The sequence below is a fragment of the Pelobates fuscus genome, chromosome 13 (genome assembly GCF_036172605.1).
Source record: "Pelobates fuscus isolate aPelFus1 chromosome 13, aPelFus1.pri, whole genome shotgun sequence".
NCBI lineage: Eukaryota > Metazoa > Chordata > Amphibia > Anura > Pelobatidae > Pelobates > Pelobates fuscus.
The window spans coordinates 111,484,808-111,504,475 of record NC_086329.1 but is presented as its reverse complement, the minus strand read 5'-3'; the positions used below and the strand labels follow the sequence as shown (position 1 = coordinate 111,504,475).

The window sequence follows — 19,668 nt, the reverse complement described above, 5'->3', positions numbered from 1 at the left end:
CTTCAAAAGAACCGACTATTAAGTGCTCCCTGTGCGGCCGCTGTTCGTATAGCTGAACGCCACATGGAATAGAAAACGGCGGCCATCTTGTTTGCACGAGGGGAGTCAGCGGGACTTGGTCGTCGAGTGTCTGGAACTAAAATCGGACACCCGACCTCGCGAACCACCGCTGAAACTACTGAACGCCTGCTTCCTTTAGTTACCGAACAGCCAGGAGAGCGCCATTCGGTAGTTCTGTTCATACGGACAAGGGGAGCAATCGCTCCTATGAGCCAGGAGGATCTATTTGGTATTTTGTTCGTTTTTTACCCTTTTCTGAATTGACCGACCGCACATGCTGAATTCGTGGAACTGTTTTTGGCTGGAGCCTCGTGGGGTCGGTGAAATGTGACTTCCATACTTTTTAAGAACCCCTGGACCGATCTGGGTGAAATTTGGATATGTTTGACCCCCAGATCGGGGCTATCAGGGGATATGTGGGGATATTTGTGGATACCTTGTGTGGAAAGGGGTGTTCCAACTTTTGGGAAAATTGTGTGCCCTCTGCCTGGAGATAATTGATTTACTCCTTAACTTATCTCAATATCTCCCAGGCAGAGAGAAGGCGGGGGTTACTGTAAAACTGTATGGTGATTTGTTATTGTCTTTTTTTGTGGTGGGAGGTCCTCTTGCAGGAGGATTTCTCATAAAAGCCAGTGTGTTATCAATAAACTTCATTCCTGTTACACCCTTCATGAATGTAGTGATCTGGTATTGGCAATATTAAAATATTATATAGCAGTAGCAGAAAAATAAGAGGGAATAAGAACAAAATACACTTTAGCTCTAAAACTGGAAAGAGAGGATATCACCAAATCCTACTGTTACGGTTGCCTCCAGGCTGGCTGGAAGTTGGACCGTAGAAAAGGATGCTCCTAGCACTCACCAAAGGACCATAAGCACAGCAGCCACCATAAGCACTGCAGACTCCACGAACCACCGCTGCTGGGCCGTCTGCTCTGCACCCTGGACCTACGACCAGGCTCCAGGTTCCAATAGGCGAACCTCTTCCTTCTGTAGAGCGAAGCAGGATCAGGAACAAGAGCTCTTACAAGAGCTCAGTAGCTAAGGGAGTATGAAGAGCATAGCAATCCCTGTAGTTATTATAGCTGTCCCCTACAAACATGAGTCAAGGCTGCAAGTTAGAGGGTCAGAAGAGGTCTGAGGTGCTGGCACACCCAACCTGGTTTTTATTATGGTTGTGCACATACAGGACACACCCAGGGGGAGGCATAAAATAACCAATCAAGTAACAGTACAACCCACACATCCCCTCCCCTCAGATAAGCAGTTAACATAATTGTTACATACAGTAAAAATACAGTTTTCACACATACTCTGTAACTTTAAAACCATACATCACATTCACATAAAAATACATATCCACAATCAATCCATTCAGGGGAACAACATCAGACCAGGGGTTCAAAAGTTAGTAAAAGTATCTTTTGTTCCCCTAGCTGTCAGCATAGCAAACTGGCTCAAGCAGGTTTTACAGGGGCCTCTATCCTGGAGACAAAGGGGAAGTAATCAAATTATCCAGGGCTATAGGCAGACTCCATTGAGCACATGGTTGCAAAAAGACATAAAACACTTTAAAATACAGAAAGTCACCTTTTACACATAACACACAGACATTTCACATATCCCCAGATAGCTGGGATCTGAGCGCACAAAACTACCGAATAGCGCGCAGATCCTATTCACACAGTTCAATTGCCATGGAGCTAAAGTCTTTCCCATAGTCTTTCATTATATGAATAGGCTCCATGGCATAGCTATCTGGGGTATCACCGCTCACACAGGGCCATAGTCATAAGGAAGGAGGCTGGCAAATAGGCTTCTCCACAATCCAGGGAAGCAGGGCAATTTTCCATTTAAAGGGCCAGTTACAAATAGCAGTTTTTAACACCTACAAAGTATAAAAGAAAAATAGACACTAAAATGTCAAAACAAACGGCTTGATATCTTACGATAAAAAGGTCCAAGGGCACTTAGTGGGTTGTAGTGGTTATCGTGTTCGGCATGTTCTTTTCATGGGATTGACACAGAAGCTCCCATGCCACAGGCTGCTGAAAAGGAATAACAGCTTGCCTCCTGCCCATAGACTGTGAGCCTGGTCACATACTTTAAAATTATATATAGGATATGGGGATACCTTGTATAATCATCAAGTCATTCTGTAAAATTTTGACATTTTATTTATTTATTTATGAAATACTTAACAAGGAAGGATACATTGAGATTTGTTTTATCATTTTCAAGTATGTCCTGGGTCTACAAAATATTGCATTGTTACAATAGGGTACAATAAAATACAACATTTTAGAAGAATCCTGCTTAGGTAGGGTGGGAGCTTCCCAGAAAAGCTCTTACACACAAGGCTGGAAAGATGAAGGGTGCGTCTGGATTCCAGCGACAGCCAGTTTAGTTCTTTTAGCATGTCACAATGGTGGGTCCTGTATTTACATTGTAGCACAAAGCGGCAGAACGAGTTATACAATGTATTGAGTTTATTAACCCCTTAACACCGCAGCCAAATGTACAAGTTGTGAACGAAACAAAACGTAAACAAAACCTGGCATTTGCGCTATATGTCTGTCCAACCGTAATTCACCTCTTTCATATTAAATGCACCCCCCCTTATTATATATCATTTTATTCAGGGGAAACAGGGCTTTCATTTAATATCAAATATTTAGCTATGAAACATAATTTAATATGAAAAAAATGGGACAAAATAAGATTTTTTTTTATTTTTTTCGTTCTACATGACATTTTAACTGTCAATGTCATAATACTGTTTGCTTTTACTGCAATAAAATACACATATTTGTATTCAGCAAAGTCTCACGTGTAAAACAGTACCCCCTATGTACAGGTTTTATGGTGTTTTGGGAAGTTACAGGGTCAAATATAGCGTGTTACATTTGAAATAGAAATTTGCCAGATTGGTTACGTTGCCTTTGAGACTGTATAGTAGCCCAGGAAATAAATTTACACCCATAATGGCATACCATTTGCAATAGTAGACGACCCAAGGTATTGCAAATAAGCGATGTCCAGTCTTTTTTAGTAGCCATTTGGTCACAAACACTGGCCAAAGTTAGCGTTCGTATTTGTTTGTGTGTGAAAAATGCAAAAAACGCCAATTTTGGCCAGTGTTTGTGACTAAGTGGCTACTAAAAAAGACTGGACATACCCCATTTGCAATACCTTTGGTTGTCTACTATTGCAAATGGTATGCCATCATAGGGGTAATTTTCATTCTTGGGCTACCATAGGGTCATAAAGGCAACGTAAGCAATCTGGCGAATTTTAATGTGAAAAAAATTAAACACAAGCCTTATATTTGACGCTGTAATTTTTGAAAACACCATAAAACCTGTACATGAGGGGTACTGTTGTACTCAGGAGACTTCGCTGAACACAAATATTTGTGTTTCAAAACAGTAAAAAGTATTGCAGCAATAATATCGTCCCTGTAAGTGCTGTTTGTGCGTGAAAAATGCAAAAAACGTCACTTTTACTGGCGATATCATGGTTGTAATACATTTTACTGTTTTGAAACACTAATATTTGTGTTCAGCGAAGTCTCCCGAGTAAAACAGTACCCCCCATGTACAGGTTTTATGGTGTCTTGGAAAGTTATAGGGTTAAATATAGTGCTAGCAAATTAAATTCCCTATACTTTCGGCATGGGTGGTCAGGCAGGTCCCGCTAATTGTAATTAATTAGGATACCTAATTATGTAAAATTATTACATAAATATATGTGTAGAATTAATATATGTATATATATATATATATGTGTATATATACGTATATATATATATATTTTTTTTAATATTTTTATTTATATATAGGTATATATATAGTGATATATACGTATATATTTATGTATATAGATATATATGTTATTTCGTTCTACGTGTATTTTGATATAAATATATATATATTAATATCACAATACAGTTAGAACGAAATAAAACACATCTATATATTTTTTTATATTTTATTTTTAATTATTTATTTTATTTTATTTTTTTACGTATTTACATAATTTTTTTTATATTATTTATAAATATATATATAACAATAATTATATATATATTTAATCAGTATCAGTCTACGTGTAATTTGATATTAATATATATATATAATTATATATATATATTAATATTAAAATACACCTAGACGGTGTATGTGTGTGTGTATGTATATGTGTATATATATACTTAGATCATATATATATAATATATATATATATGATCTAAGTATAAAATTTTTTTTTTACACTTTTAACATTATTTTTATTTTATTTTCAGCCAGCAGGGGGACCAACTGTCATTACAGTTGGTCCCCCTGCTGGCAATGCCTGAGCCAGCTATCCCGGCCATGTGATTGTGAGGTCCTCGCAAGGACCTCACTCTCACATGACCGGGAGGCACCGGAGGAGGAAGATGTGCCGCGGGGGGGCTCCCTGGGAGTCCCCCCAACCGCGATCGCCGGCGTGGGACCGCCGGCGACCGGGTAAGTTACTAAAAACCGGAGGGCGTACTATTACGTCCGGCGGCGTTTAGAGCCGCTTTTAAAAGGACGTAATAGTACGCCCTCCGGACTTAAGGGGTTAATGTGGGATTGTGGTGCAGATGCATATACTACATCCCCATAATCAATGATTGGCATCAGCATTTGCTGTAAAATCTTTTCCTTTACTGTAAGGCTTAGGCAGGATTTTTTTCTGTACAGGGCACCTAGTTTTGGATAAAGTTTAGATGCAAGTTTTTCTATGTGGAGGCCAAAAGATAGATTGGGGTCTAACAACGTACCCAAGTATTTGAAAGAGTGGACTGTGGTCAGTGTGCTATTTGATTTTGTTTTGATGCATAGATGGGAATTTTGTAATTTTTGTAATTTAGGTACTGTTCCAAAGATCATTGTGACAGTTTTGTCAGTGTTTAGGAAGAGTTTGATTTTTGCGATCCACTTTTCTACCTCTGTAAACTGGTCTTGGAGCACAGCCTCAAGCTGCAGTAGATCGGATTTGCTTGCATAGATTACTGTCATCTGCATATGTGTACATTTGAAGATTTGCAGACATTAGGCAGATAATTTATAAATAATGTAAATAGTAGGGGGCCGAGAATGGAACCTTGGGAAACACCCACGTGACTGGGAGAGGGAGGGAGTCGCTGTCAGAAATGGACACATATTGTGATCGATCCGCTACATATGACTGAAACCAGTTTAGCGAATGATCACCAATACCTGAGTTTTTTAGTTTGTGAAGTAGAATGTCATGGTCTACTGTGTCAAAGGCCGTTGCAAAATCAGGGAAAATAGCTCCAGTTAGGTCTCCTTGTTCCAGGGCTTGAGTCCTGCAGGAACGCGTGGGAACGGCGTTCCTGCACTTTTTCCACAGCAGGAACGCCGTTCCCATTACTAGTCCTGCAGGACCCAGGGCTGGCACAAGCGGCTGCCAGAGCAGGGGGGAGGACAAATCCGAATCCCTTGCCTCTGACTGGGGACTCGGATTTTTAAACTCACCTCTCCCCCTGCAGTCAGTGGAGTTGTCCGGCCTCTCCTGATGATGTCAGTAGGAGGGGGCGTGACTTTCTTTGCTCTTCTTACAGGACCGCTGGGGAGCAGAGGAAGTCACGCCCCCTCCTCCTGACATCATCAGGAGAGTCCGGCTTACTCCACTGACTGCAGGCTGCAGGTTCCAGATCCTGTCCCACCCCTCCTGGCCCAAGATAAGCCTCAGGGAGGGGGGAAGACACTTTATCTTTTTTTTTTATCCCTTTCCTCAGTCCCTGTCCCCCTATTTAAGTTCCTGTCCCCCTATTTAAGGCCCTGTCCCCCCTCCTCAGTTCCTGCCCCCCTCCTTAGTCCCTTTCCCCAGTCCCTGTCCCCCTCCTCAAGCCCTATCCCCTTACTCAGTCCCTGTCCCCCTCCTCAGTCCCTGTCCCTGTCCCTTTCCTGAGTCCCTGTCCCCCTATTTAAGGCCCTGTCCCTCTTCCTCAGGCCTGCCCCTGTCCCCCTATTTAAGGCCCTGTCCCCCTATTTAAGGCCCTGTTCCCCTTCCTCAGTTCCTGCCCCCCTCCTCAGGCCCTGTCTCCCTCCTCAAGCCATGTCCCCTTACTCAGGCCCTGTCCCCCTCCTCAAGTCCCTGTCTCCCTCCTCAAGTCCCTGTCTCCCTCCTCAAGTCCCTGTCTCCCTCCTAAAGTCCCTGTCTCCCTCCTCAGTCCCTGTCTCCCTCCTCAAGTCCCTGTCTTCCTCCTCAAGTCCCTGTCTCCCTCCTCAAGTCCCTGTCTCCCTCCTCAAGTCCCTGTCTCCCTCCTCAGTCCCTGTCTCCCTCCTCAGTCCCTGTCTCCCTCCTCAAGTCCCTGTATCCCTCCTCAAGTCCCTGTCTCCCTCCTCAAGTCCCTGTCTCCCTCCTCAAGTCCCTGTATCCCTCCTCAAGTCCCTGTATCCCTCCTCAAGTCCCTGTCTCCCTCCTCAAGTCCCTGTCTCCCTCCTCAAGTCCCTGTCTCCCTCCTCAAGTCCCTGTCTCCCTCCTCAAGTCCCTGTCTCCCTCCTAAAGTCCCTGTCTCCCTCCTCAGTCCCTGTCTCCCTCCTCAAGTCCCTGTCTTCCTCCTCAAGTCCCTGTCTCCCTCCTCAAGTCCCTGTCTCCCTCCTCAAGTCCCTGTCTCCCTCATCAAGTCCCTGTCTCCCTCCTCAAGTCCCTGTATCCCTCCTCAAGTCCCTGTCTCCCTCCTCAAGTCCCTGTCTCCCTCCTCAAGTCCCTGTCCCCCTCCTCAAGTCCCTGTCTCCCTCCTCAAGTCCCTGTCTCCCTCCTAAAGTCCCTGTCTCCCTCCTCAAGTCCCTGTCTCCCTCCTCAGTCCCTGTCTCCCTCCTCAGTCCCTGTCTCCCTCCTAAAGTCCCTGTCTCCCTCCTCAAGTCCCTGTCTCCCTCCTCAAGTCCCTGTCCCCCTCCTCAAGTCCCTGTCTCCCTCCTCAAGTCCCTGTCTCCCTCCTCAAGTCCCTGTCTCCCTCCTCAAGTCCCTGTCTCCCTCCTCAAGTCCCTGTCTCCCTCCTCAAGTCCCTGTCTCCCTCCTCAAGTCCTTGTCTCCCTCCTCAAGTCCCTGTATCCCTCCTCAAGTCCCTGTCTCCCTCCTCAAGTCCCTGTCTCCCTCCTCAAGTCCCTGTCTCCCTCCTCAAGTCCCTGTCTCCCTCCTCAAGTCCCTGTCTCCCTTCTCAAGTCCCTGTCTCCCTCTTCCCTCTTCATATATATATATATTAATATTAAAATACACCTAGACGGTGTATGTGTGTGTGTATGTATATGTGTATATATATACTTAGATCATATATATATAATATATATATATATGATCTAAGTATAAAATTTTTTTTTTACACTTTTAACATTATTTTTATTTTATTTTCAGCCAGCAGGGGGACCAACTGTCATTAGAGTTGGTCCCCCTGCTGGCAATGCCTGAGCCAGCTATCTCGGCCATGTGATTGTGAGGTCCTCGCAAGGACCTCACTCTCACATGACCGGGAGGCACCGGAGGAGGAAGATGTGCCGCGGGGGGGCTCCCTGGGAGTCCCCCCAACCGCGATCGCCGGCGTGGGACCGCCGGCGACCGGGTAAGTTACTAAAAACCGGAGGGCGTACTATTACGTCCGGCGGCGTTTAGAGCCGCTTTTAAAAGGACGTAATAGTACGCCCTCCGGACTTAAGGGGTTAATGTGGGATTGTGGTGCAGATGCATATACTACATCCCCATAATCAATGATTGGCATCAGCATTTGCTGTAAAATCTTTTCCTTTACTGTAAGGCTTAGGCAGGATTTTTTTCTGTACAGGGCACCTAGTTTTGGATAAAGTTTAGATGCAAGTTTTTCTATGTGGAGGCCAAAAGATAGATTGGGGTCTAACAACGTACCCAAGTATTTGAAAGAGTGGACTGTGGTCAGTGTGCTATTTGATTTTGTTTTGATGCATAGATGGGAATTTTGTAATTTTTGTAATTTAGGTACTGTTCCAAAGATCATTGTGACAGTTTTGTCAGTGTTTAGGAAGAGTTTGATTTTTGCGATCCACTTTTCTACCTCTGTAAACTGGTCTTGGAGCACAGCCTCAAGCTGCAGTAGATCGGATTTGCTTGCATAGATTACTGTCATCTGCATATGTGTACATTTGAAGATTTGCAGACATTAGGCAGATAATTTATAAATAATGTAAATAGTAGGGGGCCGAGAATGGAACCTTGGGAAACACCCACGTGACTGGGAGAGGGAGGGAGTCGCTGTCAGAAATGGACACATATTGTGATCGATCCGCTACATATGACTGAAACCAGTTTAGCGAATGATAACCAATACCTGAGTTTTTTAGTTTGTGAAGTAGAATGTCATGGTCTACTGTGTCAAAGGCCGTTGCAAAATCAGGGAAAATAGCTCCAGTTAGGTCTCCTTGTTCCAGGGCTTGAGTCCTGCAGGAACGCGTGGGAACGGCGTTCCTGCACTTTTTCCACAGCAGGAACGCCGTTCCCATTACTAGTCCTGCAGGACCCAGGGCTGGCACAAGCGGCTGCCAGAGCAGGGGGGAGGACAAATCCGAATCCCTTGCCTCTGACTGGGGACTCGGATTTTTAAACTCACCTCTCCCCCTGCAGTCAGTGGAGTTGTCCGGCCTCTCCTGATGATGTCAGTAGGAGGGGGCGTGACTTTCTTTGCTCTTCTTACAGGACCGCTGGGGAGCAGAGGAAGTCACGCCCCCTCCTCCTGACATCATCAGGAGAGTCCGGCTTACTCCACTGACTGCAGGCTGCAGGTTCCAGATCCTGTCCCACCCCTCCTGGCCCAAGATAAGCCTCAGGGAGGGCGGAAGACACTTTATTTTTTTTTTTTATCCCTTTCCTCAGTCCCTGTCCCCCTATTTAAGTTCCTGTCCCCCTATTTAAGGCCCTGTCCCCCCTCCTCAGTTCCTGCCCCCCTCCTTAGTCCCTTTCCCCAGTCCCTGTCCCCCTCCTCAAGCCCTATCCCCTTACTCAGTCCCTGTCCCCCTCCTCAGTCCCTGTCCCTGTCCCTTTCCTGAGTCCCTGTCCCCCTATTTAAGGCCCTGTCCCTCTTCCTCAGGCCTGCCCCTGTCCCCCTATTTAAGGCCCTGTCCCCCTATTTAAGGCCCTGTTCCCCTTCCTCAGTTCCTGCCCCCCTCCTCAGGCCCTGTCTCCCTCCTCAAGCCATGTCCCCTTACTCAGGCCCTGTCCCCCTCCTCAAGTCCCTGTCTCCCTCCTCAAGTCCCTGTCTCCCTCCTCAAGTCCCTGTCTCCCTCCTAAAGTCCCTGTCTCCCTCCTCAGTCCCTGTCTCCCTCCTCAAGTCCCTGTCTTCCTCCTCAAGTCCCTGTCTCCCTCCTCAAGTCCCTGTCTCCCTCCTCAAGTCCCTGTCTCCCTCCTCAGTCCCTGTCTCCCTCCTCAGTCCCTGTCTCCCTCCTCAAGTCCCTGTATCCCTCCTCAAGTCCCTGTCTCCCTCCTCAAGTCCCTGTCTCCCTCCTCAAGTCCCTGTATCCCTCCTCAAGTCCCTGTATCCCTCCTCAAGTCCCTGTCTCCCTCCTCAAGTCCCTGTCTCCCTCCTCAAGTCCCTGTCTCCCTCCTCAAGTCCCTGTCTCCCTCCTCAAGTCCCTGTCTCCCTCCTAAAGTCCCTGTCTCCCTCCTCAGTCCCTGTCTCCCTCCTCAAGTCCCTGTCTTCCTCCTCAAGTCCCTGTCTTCCTCCTCAAGTCCCTGTCTCCCTCCTCAAGTCCCTGTCTCCCTCCTCAAGTCCCTGTCTCCCTCATCAAGTCCCTGTCTCCCTCCTCAAGTCCCTGTATCCCTCCTCAAGTCCCTGTCTCCCTCCTCAAGTCCCTGTCTCCCTCCTCAAGTCCCTGTCCCCCTCCTCAAGTCCCTGTCTCCCTCCTCAAGTCCCTGTCTCCCTCCTAAAGTCCCTGTCTCCCTCCTCAAGTCCCTGTCTCCCTCCTCAGTCCCTGTCTCCCTCCTCAGTCCCTGTCTCCCTCCTAAAGTCCCTGTCTCCCTCCTCAAGTCCCTGTCTCCCTCCTCAAGTCCCTGTCCCCCTCCTCAAGTCCCTGTCTCCCTCCTCAAGTCCCTGTCTCCCTCCTCAAGTCCCTGTCTCCCTCCTCAAGTCCCTGTCTCCCTCCTCAAGTCCCTGTCTCCCTCCTCAAGTCCCTGTCTCCCTCCTCAAGTCCTTGTCTCCCTCCTCAAGTCCCTGTATCCCTCCTCAAGTCCCTGTCTCCCTCCTCAAGTCCCTGTCTCCCTCCTCAAGTCCCTGTCTCCCTCCTCAAGTCCCTGTCTCCCTCCTCAAGTCCCTGTCTCCCTTCTCAAGTCCCTGTCTCCCTCTTCAAGTCCCTGTCCCCCTCCTCAAGTCCCTGTCTCCCTCCTCAAGTCCCTGTCTCCCTCCTCAAGTCCCTGTCTCCCTTCTCAAGTCCCTGTCTCCCTCCTCAAGTCCCTGTCTCCCTCCTCAAGTCCCTGTATCCCTCCTCAAGTCCCTGTCTCCCTCCTCAAGTCCCTGTCTCCCTCCTCAAGTCCCTGTCTCCCTCCTCAAGTCCCTGTCTCCCTCCTCAAGTCCCTGTCCCCCTCCTCAAGTCCTGTCCCCTTACTCAGTGCCTGTCTGCCTCCTCAGTCCCTGCCCCCCTCCTCAAGCCCTGTCCCCTTACTCAGTCCCTGTCTCCCTCCTAAGTCCCTGCCCCCCTCCTCAAGCCCTGTCTTCCTCCTCAGTCCTTGCCCCCCTCTTCAGTCCCTGTCCCTTTCCTCAGCCCCTGTCCCTTTCCTCAGCCCCTGCCCCCCCTCCTCAGCCCCTGTCCCCCCTCCTCAGCCCTCCTCAGCTTCGTCAGCTCCTGTCCCCCTCCTCAGCCCCTCAGTTCCTATCCCTTTCCTCAGCCTCTCAGTTCCTGTCCCTTTCCTTCCTGTCCCTTTCCTCAGGCCCTATCCCTTACCTCAGCCCATGTCCCCTTCCCTTGGGAGTGGATTGGGGGAGTTTGTAAGTTATTTTTGACTCTCCAAATGTTTCTAGGGTTTGATATGTTATTGTTTAGATTTTCACAGAAATATCAGGCCTTGGCCAATTTTATTTGTTTTGTGCTCATATTTTGCCTGATGCACAGTGATAGTTCATAGAGCCAGTACGCTTGAACTTTGACCACAATGAATCCTAAAACTGGTACATTTGAATGAGGTCAGCTGTGATCCAATTCATATGTGCCCCTATTACTCTCACCTTGGGGCATGCAAATTCCAAACTAGGAGTTTGGACAGAAATAATTCAACTGCACAGTCTATATCAGGGATTAGGTTTAATCTGTGACATGGGAAGTTATTGATGTCATTTAGAAAGGATTCAAGAATACATTTTTTTAAAGGACCTGGTGATTTTAACCTTGGGAGAGGGTTTTGTAGCCTTTATTTTGTGCATGCAGTACACTAAGTAGTGGTAACTGAAACTGTTGGGGAGAACACCGGCCTCCTGGATTCTATCAGGAGAAGTGGAGAGAATCCAATCTAGCAGGGTATGGTTATTGTTTTTAATGCTTATGCGAGTTGGGGAGGAAATGAATTGCGTTAGCTGCAAAGTCTTGAACAGCGTGCAAGAACTATTATTTTTAAGATTCAGCCAATCAATATTAAAATCTCCAAAGACCAACAGTTAACTTTTGGGGTTTTGAGCTATAGTTCCACTAAGGAGATGGGCTATGTCAGAAAGGGAATGCACTAGGGAGCTAGGAGAGTGGTAGATTCCTGCAACAATGATTGATTTACTGCACGGGATCTTAATTGTGCCAGAAAGGAAATCCAAGGTGACAGGAGAGCTGAACTTTATGGAATTGGCAACATAAATTAAAATGCTTCCTCCTCTTTTTGCTCTGTCATTTCTATGGCATGAATACCCACGTATTGCAATGGCAGGGTCAGGTATTTTTGCGGTCATCATCGATTCAGAGAGCACAATGATTTTGGGCTTGTAATGTGAACACCATGCTTGCAGTGCATCCATTTTTGGTAGTAAGCTGTGGATATTACAGTGCACAAAGGAGAGGCCTTTTTTAGCTGGAAGGCTAGGAATGGAATGTGTTGGGGGACCAGGGTTAGACTCTACATCATGAGTAATAGGAATTTGGACATAATCTTAGTTTGGTAGTATTGCAATTAAAGTGTTTTTATACTTTTGTGGGGTTGGGGGTGGGGGTTGGAGGGCTTGATGGAAACAGATAAATTACAGCAACAAGGCAGGCCATGATGTAAAGGAATCTGGTTCTCAGATTGTGGTGAGTGGTGCTTAAGATGGTAGTGGTAGGAACATGACAGAAGTGTGAAGAGGGTTACAAAGAATATTAACACGGCCAAATGTGGAGCCATATACAGGAGGGGAGGCGATGAAAACAAAAATTAAATAGGTTACAAATAATGCATATATGGTGAGGAAGTAGTACTTACACTACACATATGGCTAGGTACAGAACACAAACATGTTCAAGCTCAACAGCGTGGGGATGATAATGAAAATGTGGATTGAAGCACTGTCTGCTGTTTTCCTCCTTGCTTCCTCCTTGGTGAACTCCCTTGGTAAACTCCTAGAATTCAGGTTACTTATTGGAAGTTGGCACTTGATGGATAGTGGCACACAGATGGTTTGGTTGTATTCTCCCCAGTGTCTTAACTAAAAAAGAATACTATTGAGTTGGTTATTAGATTATGTAAAGGGTATTGTACAATGTGTCTTGGTGTCCAGCAGGAAATTAAGTTATCATGTCTTGACCTAATTATGTCCCAAGACACCAGGGAGTGGTTTGCATTGTTCTGGCTATTATGGCCAGGTAGCAGTTTGCATTGTTCTCCTATTTTGTGTAGGGGGATACATGCAAGTGTTTTCCCTGAAATAAACAGTTCTCTTGTTTTACCCGATACGACTGGTCTTGTCCACTATATGGGGGAATTTGACAAAGTTCCAGAGTGCTATTTTCACTGTATGCTGTATCTGAATACAGGACCGAGAGAGGTGACCATGGGACACTAAGAGACCCTGCTACCCATGACAGGCATATCGGAAGTTATTAACGTGTTCATAACTATGAAACAATAGATTGTACTCAATTTCCATTTTACCACAAATATCCACAAATATGATAAGTTATGTAAAACAGCCAATGCCAGTATTGACATTTTGTATTCTGTATTCTTGATAGCCTCAATTAAGGATTGCCACTATATCTCTTTTTTTTCAGGTTAATAAATACTTAAAAAACATGCATTTTATAAACACAGCAGAGGAAGATATTTATTTTGATGAAAATGGAGATTTTAATTCTCAACTTGACATTTTGAACTGGATTGTAAACCCAGACCAATCTATTGATACCATTAAAGTTGGACACTATAATCAACAATCTCTCCAAGACCTAACAATAAATAAGGAAATGATAACGTGGAATCCAGCATTTCAACAGGTGGCTGCAACACTTTATGTATAAAAGTCTACTTTTTATAAAATGTTACTGATTCTTTAGATGTGTGTTTAATAAATCAGAATAAATGATTACACGGCAATCTGAGTCTCTGGCAGTGCTATCAGTTCCAGTCTGATCCTCTAGTGATGTCACATGGCTACCGGATCAGTTCTAATAAATGTGATATGTGATGTAGCAGCTGATGCAGTGGAGGTTCATCCTAAGGGGCAGTTGGGGCAGTTGGGGCAGCACTACATAATTTTATGTTGCAAGAAAACAATTAACAAAATAGAAAATAAACTATATATCATAATTACTCAAATATAATGTGCACCTTTTTTGGAAAATTAAGTTTCCAAAATTTGAATGCACATTAGATTCGATGGCACATTACATTCGGTTAAAAAATTCAAAATTTTCTGGCAAATTGCATTACAGCGATTTAAAACTGGTGAATGGAAACTAGTGAATTAAAACTGGGGAATTGAAACAAACTAATTCAAACTCACAAGCTGAAGCACACAAATTCAAACTCACAAATTCAAACTCACAAATTCAAACTCACGAATTGAAATTCACAAATTCAAACTCACAAATTCAAACTCACGAATTGAAACTCACAAATTGAAACACACAAATACTCACTCACAAATTAAAACTCATGAATTCAAACAGGCAAATTCATACAGGCAAATTTTGTTCCTGAAAGAGGGCTTAAACAAATTCATTTTCCTGGCACTATAGTGCCCTGAGGATGCCCCCACCCGCAGGGTCCCACTCCTGTGGCGCTGGGAATCTCCTCCCTCTTCTTCTAAAGTCTAAAAAAAATACAAAATAAAAAAGTCTCACTAATACGTAGAGTAAGGTAATGCAAGGTAAAGTACCTTACTCTACGTATTAGTGAGACTTTTTTTTTTTTTATATACGTTTGTACCTCCATTACATTTCATTATCTGGACTAATTCACTCTGATTCTGTTCACTTATTATGTATTTTATTTTGATCATGTTGTTTTAAGTGAGATTTTCCCCCACTGTCTCCTATACTTATTGATAGGTTTACCTGTTGGTGTTTAATCCTTTTAGACCATTTTTGTTTGGTCTTTACTACTTTTAGTCTACTAATATAGGCCTTTTAGCGCAGCCCTTAACCCCATCTTTTCTACTTATTTTACTAAGGGTTTTGAGGGATTCCCTTATTTGGGTTGCTGCTTTATATTCTAGTTATTTAGCGCTGAGTCTTCCCCCCCTTTTTTAAAAACCTAGATGGACCTGGCACCCAGACCACTTCATTGAGTGGTCCTTTAAGAAAGAATAGACTTAACATGTAACATTAAAATTGAAATACCATCAATGTTACTATGGTAAATGGCAATAAACATTTCTATTGTGGCACAATGTTGTAAAGTAGTATCTTCTTGTATAAATGCGCATTACATTCACCAGAAAAAGCTTTGTTCAGCTTCAAAGTTTCAAAAATTGAGGAGCTCATTAGATTCGATCGTGCTTTAGATTCGAGTAAATATGGTATTTCAAAAAAATAAGAAAACATACACTTTTGACTCATTGTTGTATCTGTCTCTTTAATAATAACTTCTACAGTTTCCTATCCCTCTCCCCTCTCATTTTGATTGATGTTAATGATTCGGGGAAGAATAAAGGAAGGATGGGCTGAATTATAGTAATTTGTCAAAACACACAAGATTCCAGATAAAACAGCTTGTTTTACTTTGATTGGTGGTTTAACAGTTTGGGTATAATAATCCAGGTCAGAATCTGTCCATCACAATGCACATTCACAAATTATCATTCAGCAGACAGTCACACACACAGAGTCACGCAAGTGAACAATAATTTTAAGTACCGTATATACTTGAGTATAAGCCGAGTTTTTCAGCACTTTTTTTGTGCTGAAAAACCCCAACTCGGCTTATACTCGAGTCAATAGTCTGTATTATGGCAATTTGCATTGCCATAATACAGACTGGGGCTGTGGGGGCTGTCAGAGAGTTTACTTACCTCTCCTGCAGCTCCTGTCAGCTCTCTCCTCCTCCGCGCCGTCAGTTCAGCACCTCGGTCAGCTCCCAGTGTAAGTCTCGCGAGAGCCACGGCTTACACTGTGAGCTGACAGAAGAACTGAACGGACGGTGCGGAGGAGGAGGGAGCTGACAGGAGCTGCAGGAGAGGTAAGTAACATCTCTGCAGCCCCCCCACTGAACTGCCAATGCTGGACCACCAGGGAAGGAGAGCCCCCCTCCCTGCCATATATCAAGCAGGGAGGGGGGACGAAAAAAATATATAATAATAATAATTAAATTAAATAATAATAAAAAATAATAATAATGAAATTAAATAAAAAAAACAATAATAAATAATAATAAAAAAAATTAAAATAATAAAAAATATATAAAAAAATTGCCCACCCCCCACCAAGGCTCTGCAACACACACACACACACACACACACACACACTGCACACATACACACACACTGCACTCATACACACACTGCATTCATACACACACTGCACTCATACACACACACTGCATTCATACACACACACTGCACTCATACACACACACTGCACTCGTACACACACACTGCATTCATACACACACACACTGCACTCATACACACACTGCATTCATACACACACACTGCATTCATACACACACACTGCATTCATACACACACACTGCATCCATACACACACACACGCTGTACTCATACACACACGCTGCACTCATACACACACTGCATTTATACACTCACACTGCATTCATACACACACTGCATTCATTATACACACACTGTAAATATGCAATTAATATATTTTTTTTAGGATCTAATTTTATTTAGAAATTTACCAGTAGCTGCTGCATTTCCCACCCTAGTCTTATACTCGAGTCAATACGTTTTCCCAGTTTCTTTTGGTAAAATTAGGGGCCTCGGCTTATATTCGGGTCGGCTTATACTCGAGTATATACGGTACCTTTTGAATGCTGGAGCTCTACCAGCCAGCAGGGTAATAGTTAAATAACCCGTGATGGCGGGAGGAAGAAATATGTGGTGGATAGATAGACATTGTCCTCCCCTATAACCTCATGGGTGGGGAACGTTAAAATGTTGATCTTTTTATACAGATCACTGTACTCTACCCTGCCCACACCCATGGGCATCAGATTGTGGCTGCTGGACAAAATACATTGGGGATCTGCCCATACCCATGGTCAGTGTGTTGGGACTAGTGTAATTTTAATGAGAGAAGAATTAGCTCCTCGCCCCAACCCATTGGCGGCAGGTTGGGGCCTAGTATTCATATTCATGGTGGTGAGTGGGGGGCTCTAATTGAGTAAACAAGGGATGATGGATATGCTTTTGTCCACCTCACTTAAAAAATATATGCATACTATCAGAAGCCTGATTTTCCTCGAATTCTACTGTTCTACACACCCAAAAGAGGCCAAATAAAAATTCCCATTTGCCAATTCATCCAATGAAAAAATAAGAAAATTCTGATTAACAAAAAATAAGAAGCAAATTAAAAAATGCAGACACAATATAAGTAACCGATCTTGGTTACCACAGACAGCTTTCCCATGCTATCTCAGCTATTATATCACATGGGAAATTTCCAATGCTATGCATTATGAGTAGGCACGCTCTGATTAATAAGCCCATGGCAGGTGGAGGCATTTGAAGATTTAAAACCTCCATTATAGTAATATGGGATATTGTTGACCCCAAAGTCTTTTTATTCATTTTGCTTTTAGGTTTTTTTAATGTAGTGACTGACTAGCATGCTCTGTCCAGCCTTTACATAATATACACTCACATTGCCGAGAGTTTTAAACTATTTGTTGGCTGGATCCAAGAGCTTCACTCCTACAGTTAAGCAGCTGACCTTACTGGCTGGAAAATTGTTACATCTCCCAGTGCTTCCACAGCCTTTAGTGCCAAGTAGTCTACAAATACCCAGCAGCTCATGACTGGGAGTGATCTTGTGTGTGCATGTGTTGCCAGTGACTGAGCTTGTATGTGTGTGTGTGCCAGTAAGTTTGTCTGTAGTGAACATGTGTGTTTGACAGTGAACTTTTCTGTAGTGAGCATGTGTGTGTCGGTGAGCTTATCTTAGCAAGCTTCTGTGTGTATTCCAGTGAGTTTGTCTGTAGTATGCTTGTGTGTGTATGTCAGAGAGTTTTTTTGTACTTGTGTGTGTGTGTTTACCAGTAAGCATGTCTGTGTGTGTCATTGAACGTGTGTGTGTCAGAGAGAGTGTCTGTCAGTGAGCCTATTTGTGTGTATCAGTGAGCTTATCTTTTTGTATCAGTGAGCTTGTTTGGGTTAAATACGATTTTCCGTCAGCTAGCCTGTGTCTCAGTATGTTTGTACCTGAATGTGCGTAAGCACCTTGATTCTATTCTTTTTCAGCCATTCTGTTCTAGATTTGCTAGTGTGCTTGTATTATTGTCCTGCTGCATGACTTAAGTTTTTTGGAAATTCCCCATGCTGTGTAAAATTACTCTCTGATTGGTTGATTGAGAGCAACCAATCAGAGTGTTTTAAGTCAAATTACACAGCATGGGAAAATTCCAAATAACTTTCAAACGCTGTGTAAAATGACTCAGAGCATTCTGATGCATTCTGTAATGCAATTTGCCAGAAAATTTGTCAGAGCACTCTGATTGGTTGGCTTGGAATCAACAAATCAGAGTGCTCTTAGCTTCCACCGCCCTGCAGAGCTCATTCTGCTTGGAGCCGTCCATGGGTGGAGAAGGATTAATTTTAGCATCAGGGTTTTAAAAAAAAATGTTTACAATTAGTTATATGATGTATAAAAAGTATGTATGTTCATTTTATGAGATACCTGCACCTTATATAGGTTGAAACGCGTTGTGCTATAACCTGCTTTTAAAAAAAGTTTAAAGTTAAATAAATACTTTTAAATCTTCACCTTGGACCCTGGAATCTTTGTTTCAAAATAACATCAAGTTCCTGAGTTCCTGTGGGTGTGACTGCTGGAAATCTACCTGATAGCTCTTTAGTGAGATGATATGCACCATAAGTCCAGAGCCAACTTTTGATAGGCTCTAAAAAGTGTTAGTTTTCTGACTATTTTTATCCAAAAAATAGATGTTAAATACAGGTTACACTGTCTGTATTTGTTTTATATCTGTTTATCATAGGAAAAAGAAACTCCACCACAGTAATTACTCAAGAATGTTATGTTTTAAAGGTGAATTATAAATATCTATGTGCGCTAATCACTTTATTTGGTTTCAATGCAGGAGGAATTAACCTCCTTTTTATCAGTATGGGGGTCATAGTGACCCCCATACTGATTCATATTTAGTGTTAAATGACAGTGAGTAGCCACTGGTTGCTTGCTGTTTAGGCGACATGCCCCTACTCACGGCATGCCGCGAGAAGGAGCAGACGGGGGATTTAACTTCCCTTTTATTTATATGGGGATTATAGTGATGCGATAAACCCACTGCACCCCACACACTAACACTGCACCCCCCACACACATTCTTCATCCCACACACTAGACCCCTCACACACACAGGTCCCCTTACACACACACTGGACTCCTCACACACACACAGACACTGGACCCCTCACACACACACACACTGGATCACACACACACACACACACTGGACCCTTCACACACACTGGACCTCTCACACATAGACTGGACCCTTCACACACACACAACATCTCTCACACACACTTACACACTGCACCCCTCAGACACACACACTGCGCCCACAAGCACACTGCGCCCCCTCCCCACACACACTACTGCCCCTATCAGCTACTAAAGGCTCTATTCCCTACTGTAGCACCTATCCCTGCAGACCCCAGGTAAGTGCTCAAACATTTCTTAAATGGTTTGACAACTTACTCTAGGAGAGCACTCCTAGCACCATAACTCCTGGCACTCCTGGCACCATAACTACTACAGAAGGCTGTTGTGGTTATTGTGCCTGGTTTGTTCCTTTAAATAATCTACTAGTGCCCTGTGAAAAAATCCCCTTCTTACTGGGACACAAACTTAATAATAACAATAATAACAGAGTTACAATATAAGGCACTCCCACACATGGCATACGATCCCTCCCCTCTTCCTGGGAGATAATTGA

General features: G+C 44.0%; 1 protein-coding gene across 1 annotated transcript in view; it reads left to right on the top strand.

Moving 5' to 3' along the window:
• The window catches only part of LOC134582716 (vomeronasal type-2 receptor 26-like), a 94,778-nt gene that overhangs the window by 58,083 nt on the left and 17,027 nt on the right, over positions 1-19,668 (top strand). Inside the window, exon 5 of the mRNA XM_063439359.1 lies at positions 13,299-13,520. Coding sequence (XP_063295429.1) covers positions 13,299-13,520 — 222 coding nt within the window. The remainder of the gene's footprint in view (positions 1-13,298; positions 13,521-19,668) is intronic.